General features: G+C 36.1%; 1 protein-coding gene across 1 annotated transcript in view; it reads right to left on the reverse strand.

Moving 5' to 3' along the window:
- dnajb12b (DnaJ heat shock protein family (Hsp40) member B12b) overlaps positions 1-10,000 on the reverse strand; it is a 34,297-nt gene that overhangs the window by 21,710 nt on the left and 2,587 nt on the right. The window contains exons 3-5 of the mRNA XM_056469841.1: positions 8,794-8,939; positions 5,590-5,763; positions 677-750 (exon numbers count right to left, since the gene is read on the reverse strand). Coding sequence (XP_056325816.1) covers positions 677-750; positions 5,590-5,763; positions 8,794-8,939 — 394 coding nt within the window. The remainder of the gene's footprint in view (positions 1-676; positions 751-5,589; positions 5,764-8,793; positions 8,940-10,000) is intronic.

Raw genomic sequence — 10,000 nt, forward strand, 5'->3', positions numbered from 1 at the left:
TTGGATTGTCTCAAGAACAAACCACTGTTATACAATGACTTGCCTATTTACCTTAAGCTGCTTAATTAACCTAATTATATAATTATATATTCATACATATATATATATACATTGCCAAGGCTCGAACCAGCGACCTTCTTGTTGTGAGGTGACAGCGCTACCCACTGTACCACCATGACGCAGTGTATATGTATATATATATATATATATATATATATATATATATATACACATATATATACACATACACATATATATATACACATACACACATATACATATATACATATATATACACTGCGTCATGGTGGCACAGTGGGTAGCGCTGTCACCTCACAACAAGAAGGTCGCTGGTTCAAGCCTTGGCTGGGTCAGTTGGTGTTTCTGTGTGGAGTTTGCATGTTCTCCCCGTGTTGGTGTGGGTTTCCTCCGGGTGCTCCGGTTTCCCCCACAGTCCAAACACATGCACTATAGGGGAATTGCGTAAGCTACAAAATTGTCTGTAGTGTATGTGTGTGCATGGGTGTTTCCCAGTGATGGGTTGCAGCTGCGTGAAACATATGCTGGATAAGTTGGCGGTTCATTCTGCTGAGGCGACACCAGTTTAATAAAGGGGCCAAGCTGAATGAATGAATGAATATATATACACATTTAAAGACAATTCGAGATTTCTCACCCCTCTGTGTTCTCCTCTCTCGCCCTGATGTTGATTGAAGCGCATCCGTCCATTGCTGTACATATGAACATTACCTGAAACAAACACATTCATGTCTTTATTTAGTATCTCAGGAGCTCATTTAGGTCTCATATGCATCATGTTATACATACAGCAACTCTCACCGTGAAATGTTTTATGCTGCATGCGCCTGGAAAGCCGCAAGCATGTTGCTTCGCGTGTGTGCGCATATTGGCATATATTCTTACATTAGAAATAACAAACTTGCAAGCGGAAAAGATGTGATATGGGAACGGCCGCTGCTATAGTTAATCCGGTGTGCATGCGTAATAGCCTCGTATACATACTTGGAACTTTAAACTAGCGCACAGTTGGCAACTTGGCATAACTTTGTTTAACTGCAGCAGTTTCGTTTCGTGCAACAGAAATGTGGCTTAGAGAAGCCTTTACGATTAATTAACTGTGACAAATTAAAGCGCAGTTAATAGTGAAATCGGCTAATCATTGCATCCCTATTAACAATATCAGTGCATTGTACAAAAGAAGCACAGAGTGAGTGAGTGACATCGAATACAGCTCTCATCTGATTGGCTGAAAGGTACGAGTTGCCTGCTGCTGCCACGACAGTCTCAACAATACACACACATGTAACCAGGGGGAGTCATACATGAAAGAGGATTAGCACATTCTCATTCAGGATGAACTCGCAAGTTTTAAACATTCAAAACTTTTTGTACACTCTTATACATTTGCAAATGGTGTTTTGCATTTGTGAAACGTATTTATGGATATGTATTTTATTTTGTGCACGTGAATTGTTTTTGTGAATATGTATAAATATTTTACGCACGTGAATTTGGCTACGCATGTGTACATCGAGTCTTTTGCGTGAAATACTTTAGATACAACTCCGTATATACAGTGCACAATATAATGACCTTATTCTTCAATGCGAAGGTGCGCTCTTTTTCACTTCCTTGTCATTTCTCCCATAAGAAACTGAATCGGAGTAATAAACAGCAGAAAACTGTCAAACTACTCGCTCTACAAACAAGTGTTTGCATGACTATACTGACAAAGTAGAATAATATAATAAGAAAACATCAGTTTGCAACATCAAGCAGCAAAACGAGCTGTTTTTAACACCTAAAAATGAATAGAAGTGAATGAGACCGGAAGTCTCGAGCCAAAATGATTCAAATGGCTGCGCCCACTTGAACATGGAGAATAAGGTGAATAGCAGAGCTGCTCAACCCTGTTCCTGGAGATCTACCTTCCAGCAGATTTCAGCTTCAACCCAGACCAAACACACCTGAACCAATTAATTAGAACCTGAACAGTACTTGACAATTACAGGAAGGTGTGTTTGATCAAGGTTAGAGCTGAAATCTGCAAGACAGATCTCCAGGAGCAGGGTTGAGCACCGCTGATATAATGTGTAAGTGCATAATGTATAAGAGCACAGTGTAAAGTGTATATAGTGTATGGTGTTTGAGTATATAGTGCATAGTGTATAAGTGTAGTGTATAATGTATACATGCATAATGTATAAATGCATAGTGTATAGTGTAGAGTATATAGCGTATAATGTAATGTATACATGCATAATGTATAAGTGCATAGTGTAGAGTATATAGTGTATAATGTAATGCATACATGCATAATGTATAAATGCATAGTGTATAAGTGTAGAGTATATAGTGTATAATGTAATGTATACATGCATAATGTATAAATGCATAGTGTATAAGTGTAGAGTATATAGTGTATAATGTAATGTATACATGCATAATGTATAAGAGCACAGTGTAAAGTGTATATAGTGTATGGTGTTTGAGTATATAGTGCATAGTGTATAAGTGTAGTGTATAATGTATACATGCATAATGTATAAATGCATAGTGTATAGTGTAGAGTATATAGCGTATAATGTAATGTATACATGCATAATGTATAAATGCATAGTGTATAAGTGTATAGTATATAGTGTATAATGTAATGTATACATGCATAATGTATAAGTGCATAGTGTATAGTATATAGTGTATACATGCATAATATATAAGTGCATAGTGTATAGTGTAGAGTATATAGTGTATAATGTAACGTATACATGCATAATGTATAAATGCATAGCGTAGAGTATATAGCGTATAATGTAATGTATACATGCATAATGTATAAGTGCATAGTGTAGAGTATATAGCGTATAATGTAATGTATACATGCATAATGTATAAGTGCATAGTGTAGAGTATATAGTGTATAATGTAATGTATACATGCATAATGTATAAGTGCATAGTGTAGAGTATATAGTGTATAATGTAATGTATACATGCATAATGTATAAGTGCGTAGTGTATAAGTGTATAGTATATAGTGTATAATGTAATGGATACATGCATAATGTATAAGTGCATAGTGTATAGTGTAGAGTATATAGCGTATAATGTAATGTATACATGCATAATGTATAAGTGCATAGTGTATAGTATATAGTGTATAATGTAACGTATACATGCATAATGTATAAATGCATAGTGTATAGTATATAGTGTATACATGCATAATATATAAGTGCATAGTGTATAGTGTAGAGTATATAGTGTATAATGTAATGCATACATGCATAATGTATAAGTGCATAGTGTAGAGTATATAGTGTATAATGTAATGTATACATGCATAATGTATAAGTGCATAGTGTAGAGTATATAGTGTATAATGTAATGTATACATGCATAATGTATAAGTGCGTAGTGTATAAGTGTATAGTATATAGTGTATAATGTAATGGATACATGCATAATGTATAAATGCATAGTGTATAGTGTAGAGTATATAGCGTATAATGTAATGTATACATGCATAATGTATAAGTGCATAGTGTATAGTATATAGTGTATACATGCATAATATATAAGTGCATAGTGTATAGTGTAGAGTATATAGTGTATAATGTAATGCATACATGCATAATGTATAAGTGCATAGTGTAGAGTATATAGTGTATAATGTAATGCATACATGCATAATGTATAAGTGCATAGTGTAGAGTATATAGTGTATAATGTAATGTATACATGCATAATGTATAAGTGCATAGTGTAGAGTATATAGTGTATAATGTAACGTATACATGCATAATGTATAAATGCATAGTGTATAGTGTAGAGTATATAGTGTATAATGTAATGCATACATGCATAATGTATAAGTGCATAGTGTATAGTGTAGAGTATACAGCGTATAATGTAATGTATACATGCATAATGTATAAGTGCATAGTGTATAGTGTAGAGTATATAGTGTAAAATGTAATGTATACATGCATAATGTATAAGTGCATAGTGTAGAGTATATAGTGTAAAATGTAATGTATACATGCATAATGTATAAGTGCATAGTGTAGAGTATATAGTGTATAATGTAATGCATACATGCATAATGTATAAGTGCATAGTGTAGAGTATATAGTGTAAAATGTAATGTATACATGCATAATGTATAAGTGCATAGTGTAGAGTATATAGTGTATAATGTAATGTATACATGCATAATGTATAAGAGCACAGTGTAAAGTGTATATAGTGTATAGTGTATGAGTATATAGTGCATAGTGTATAAGTGTAGTGTATAATGTATACATGCATAATGTATAGGTGCATAGTGTAGAGTATATAGTGTAAAATGTAATGTATACATGCATAATGTATAAGTGCATAGTGTATAGTGTAGAGTATATAGCGTATAATGTAATGTATACATGCATAATGTATAAATGCATAGTGTATAGTATATAGTGTATACATGCATAATGTATAAGTGCATAGTGTATAAGTGTATAGTATATAGTGTATAATGTAATGTATACATGCGTAATGTATAAGTGCATAGTGTACAGTGTAGAGTATATAGCGTATAATGTAATGTATACATGCATAATGTATAAATGCATAGTGTATAAGTGTATAGTATATAGTGTATAATGTAATGTATACATGCATAATGTATAAATGCATAGTGTATAAGTGTATAGTATATAGTGTATAATGTAATGTATACATGCGTAATGTATAAGTGCATAGTGTACAGTGTAGAGTATATAGCGTATAATGTAATGTATACATGCATAATGTATAAATGCATAGTGTATAGTATATAGTGTATACATGCATAATGTATAAGTGCATAGTGTATAGTATATAGTGTATAATGTAATGTATACATGCATAATGTATAAGTGCATAGTGTATAGTGTAGAGTATATAGTGTATAATGTAATGTATACATGCATAATGTATAAGTGCATAGTGTAGAGTATATAGTGTATAATGTAATGTATACATGCATAATGTATAAATGCATAGTGTATAGTATATAGTGTATAATGTAATGTATACATGCATAATGTATAAGTGCATAGTGTATAGTGTAGAGTATATAGTGTATAATGTAATGTATACATGCATAATGTATAAGTGCATAGTGTAGAGTATATAGCGTATAATGTAATGTATACATGCATAATGTATAAGTGCATAGTGTATAAGTGTATAGTATATAGTGTATAATGTAATGTATACATGCATAATGTATAAATGCATAGTGTAGAGTATATAGCGTATAATGTAATGTATACATGCATAATGTATAAGTGCATAGTGTAGAGTATATAGCGTATAATGTAATGTATACATGCATAATGTATAAGTGCATAGTGTATAAGTGTATAGTATATAGTGTATAATGTAACGTATACATGCATAATGTATAAAAGCATGGTGTATATAGTGTTTAAGTGTTTTGTATATAATGTATAAGGGTATAAGTGTAAAGTGTAGTGTATAATACTGTATAATTTGGGATGCAGCTCTGTTGTACTCAGTGCTTCAGCTTCTGGATACTCACTGGAAGGGAATCCTCCACCGAAGAACATGTTGAAGAGGTCTTCAGGAGAGATGTCTGCCTCGAACTGCGTGTTTGCGTGGCTGGATCTGCCGCCGCTGCTGCGTTCCTCTCCAAACTGATCATACTGACGCCGCTTCTCACCGTTAGACAGCACCGCATATGCGTTTCCTATGGCTGTAACACATCCACACATTACAACACAACCCATCACCCAACTCTCTTTATTGCACTTTCACAATCAAGGAATATTTAATGACGAGAGCTGTTGAATTATTAAATAATAAAAGCACACATGAGGTGGTGATGTGGTGAAGCAGAGTGGCTGCTGTGCATTATTTTCTTCATTTATTGATTGAAATATACTTCAAATAGCAGATATAGTGAGAGACTTTCCACATTGCCTTTTAAACTTTTGCAAAAGACAAAACTGTAAATAATAAACAATAAAACAATGATAATTTAACTTAAATAACAATAAAAAATAATAATATATAGATGAATTACCATGCTTGTAAACATTCAGGATGCACGCGCAGTGAGGTGGCAGAAAAAAAACAGGAGCGCTAGCATTTACAGCGAGGGAGTGACATCCGATGCGGTACAGAGTTTGTTGTTGTCTAAGAAATAAGTTATATTGATTACATATTATATATATTATTTATATAATGCTTTCAGCGTATTATAACAGCTCGTCACCCAGTGATATACACAGTTATTGGGCAAAATTAACGTTAAAGTGAGCGCTATTCGTCTGACAGGTCCATTTGCGATAGCACGCTCCCAATGAATATTAGATAAGATGAAATGACCAAGCATCCAGCCCCAAATATACAATCTCACTGAAGCTCCAAGTGATTTTACAAGAGAGAAGTTAAAGATCTACAAGTCTTTAGATGCCAATAATGTTGTTCTGTGTGGTCATGTGCAAGAAATAATGCTCCATGATGACCAGATTCAACACTATGTAGTGCTAAACACAGAGATTCTGCCTAGCCAAAGACAAGGAAAGAAGACGGAGCTGTACAAGGCCTGGGTCATCATCAACAAGCATAACGACAGCATTCTGACAGAGAACTGCACCTGTACAGCAGAGTATGTGAACGTACACATAGAGGTAAAGCTGGTTTTATATTCGCACATTCAGACTTTATCCTTAATAATATAATTTAATAAAAGTATTATTTACAAACTCTAAATAGTGAAATCATATTAGCAGCCGATGACTATCACAGTACAACACTGTCCACAGTCAGATAAACAGTGTTAATGTTGTGTTCAAGTCACACTTGCAGGTTATTTCAGACCGAATATTCACAGTGCCGTGGTAAACAATATAGGGAGTGTGTCACAAGCTGTCACTGAATGAATGTGTGAATATAAAACCAACTTTACCTTAATAACTCACACTTCCACGTCTCATTCTGAGCATTCAGTGTGTCTGCAGTTTAATTCACCATGTTTAACTGTTTATGCTGAAATCATTGCTGCAATCATAATCCAGTAATGAGTCTGATTCAGCATAGCGTGAGCTTACCTGATATGACATGAGAACTGCATTTATAACATGAGTCCAGCATTTATAATTAGGTCCTCACTCCATTCAGCTCCCTTTTAGCCAAAGACTCGAATTTGGCATCCTACCGCACAACACGACATGTTTGCTATTGCAACCGGTCTCTTTTTGCAACCGGGAACCCTTGTGATGCCATGTGTGACGTAGGTTGGTAATTCAACTATACTGTAGCAGTGTTTCCTCTAGGATTTACTCGGGCTGTGGCGGCAGGCCTTTTTTACACAGATCTACCAACTAGGCCTACCTATGGCGTTATTTCAATGACAAATGTTGTGAGCGCAGTATTTCAAGTCGAGATCGCATACATACGAGAATGCGAATCTCTCTGCTTGCACACCGATTTCCAAAACTTCTTGAGCGCCCTCAAATATACACTGCGCAAGTGCAGAACTTCTTGTGCGCTCTCAAATAAACGCTGCTGAAGTGTGATTTCCTGCATTTATGTAACATGTCTCCAACATTTATTAGATTTGCTAGGAATATTTATGAATGCCTCCAATAGACCTCCAGAGCGGCATTAATGCATCCTGAACTAAAGTGAAACGGTTATAAACTCCAGCAAGATAAAGTCCGTGTATGCAGAACCAGAGACCTTTATAAATAAAATATAATTATGGAAACTGTCCATCTAAACTAAAATCTATGTCGTGTTTGCTGGCCTCACGCATCACACACCTGTCAGTCAGTCAGTACGTCACCTTAAAGGGTTAAACAAAGAACACACAGCACTCTACGGTTACAGAAAGGTTTGTGCTGTTATAATTCACTTACCTTAAGTTTTGGTGTGATAATAACCCGCTATTAAAAAACACGACTAAAAGTTTTGAATGAGTGGCTGTAATGTAGCCGTGACGGGATGAATTTTGGTGTGGCGCCCTGCCACGGAAGAATGAATGTAGCGGAAACCATGCTGTAGTATTCAAATATGGTGTGCATTATTTTCTAATAATTCAACATCCTGGAGTGCAATATTTATATTCGACTGGTTTTTGTCTGATTCACTGATTCAAATGTTCCTTTCAGAGTGAGTCTCCAGTAAATGATTCATTGATTCAAATGATCTGTTTAAAGTGAGTCTAAAGCAGGGGTGTCCAAACTCGGTCCTGGAGGGCCGGTGTCCTGCATATTTTAGATCCAACTCCAATTAAACCCACCTGAAGCAGCTAATCAAGCTCTTTCTAGACATACAAAAACTTCCAGGCAGGTGTGTTGAAGGAAGTTTGAGCTGAACAATGCAGGACACCGGTCCAAAGAAAATGATTTACTGATTCACTCAGAGTGAGTCACCGGTAAATGATTCACTGATCTGCATAAGGTTCAACCTTTACAACAGAAGTAGTTATTCTGACTGCAGTAATACTGAAAAGACTGTATACTTCTGCTGAAGCACTATTTATTATGATTTTGAATGTTGTAGCTGTAAAATAACTCCTTCAGTGTACTGATATGGAGCTGTAATGTGCTCAAAACCTGCCGGAACTACTTTATCTGTGTGTTTATCTGAATATCTTAGAATGCTCATCAGCCAATCAGAATCCAGCATTCAGCAGCACTGTGGTATAAAAATAAATCCTCCTTTTATTCAGACTTAACAGGAAGAGAGACTCATGTAAAGAAGTGGTTTGCAGTACCTTTAAATGCTTCTGTGGCCCCTGGCGCGTGATTCTTATCAGGGTGAAACTTTAGCGCCAGCTTTCTGTACGATTTCTTCAGGTCGTCTTCTGAAGCGTCTTTCTGTACGCCAAGGATCTCGTAGTAGTTCTTACACTGCTTTATTCTGCAAAATAAATCATTTGTGATCAAGTGCTGATAATATTTTTTGCATGCAAAATAAAAGTTTGTGGTTGGCACGATGGCACAGTGGTTAGCACTTTGGCCACACATCAAGAAGGTCGCTGGTTTGAGTCCGGCTGGGTCAGTTGGTGTTTCTGTGTGGAGTTTGCATGTTCTCCCCGTGTTGGCGTGGGTTTTCTCCGGTTGCTCCGGTTTCCCCCACAGTCCAAACACATGCACTATAGGGGAACTGATGAACTAAACTGGCCGTAGTGTATGAGTGTGTGTGTGTGTGAATGAGTGAGTATGGGTGTTTCCCAGTACTGGATTGCAGCTGGAAGGGTATCCGCTGTGTAAAACATATGCTCGATAAGTTGGTGGTTCATTCCTCTGTGGTGACCCCTGATGAATAAAGGGACTACCGTATTTTCTGCACTATAAGGCGCACCTAAAAGCCTTAAATTTTGTTATAAAACGGCAGTGCGCCTAATAATCCGGTGCGCTTTATGTGTGCACAGAGTTCAAAAATCTGTAAAAATGTTGTTGTGTGATTTCGGAAAGCGCTCCGCTTGATTGGCTGTCAGAGCATTTCCCGGGAGGACTAACAAAAGAACTCCAACCGCTGGATATTGGTGTAAACAGGGCGTTTAAAGTGAAGTTGCGAGCTGCGTGGGAGCAATGGACGATGGACAGACGGCGAACACACTTTTACTAAGACTGGTAGGCAGCGCCGGGCGAGTTACGCCACCATATGTGAATGGATTGTGGATGCCTGGGCTAAGGTGTCTGCTTTAACTGTTGTCCGAGCTTTCGCAAAAGCCGGCATCATTGCTGAACAGCCACCCGGCAATGAGACTGACTCAGACAATGATGAGAGAGAACCCGGCGTGTTTGATGACGAAACTGCCCAGCTGTTCAATTCAGACACAGAAGATGATGGATTTGTGGGAGAAAACTGATTAAAAAATAACGTGAGTGTATTGTTAAATAGTACAATAAAGTTCAACTAAACTATGTTAACTGTTTTGCTTCCATTACCTTTTTTTTTTTGCAGACAGTGTATTT

This window comes from Danio aesculapii, chromosome 12, assembly GCF_903798145.1.
Source record: "Danio aesculapii chromosome 12, fDanAes4.1, whole genome shotgun sequence".
Classification (NCBI taxonomy): domain Eukaryota; kingdom Metazoa; phylum Chordata; class Actinopteri; order Cypriniformes; family Danionidae; genus Danio; species Danio aesculapii.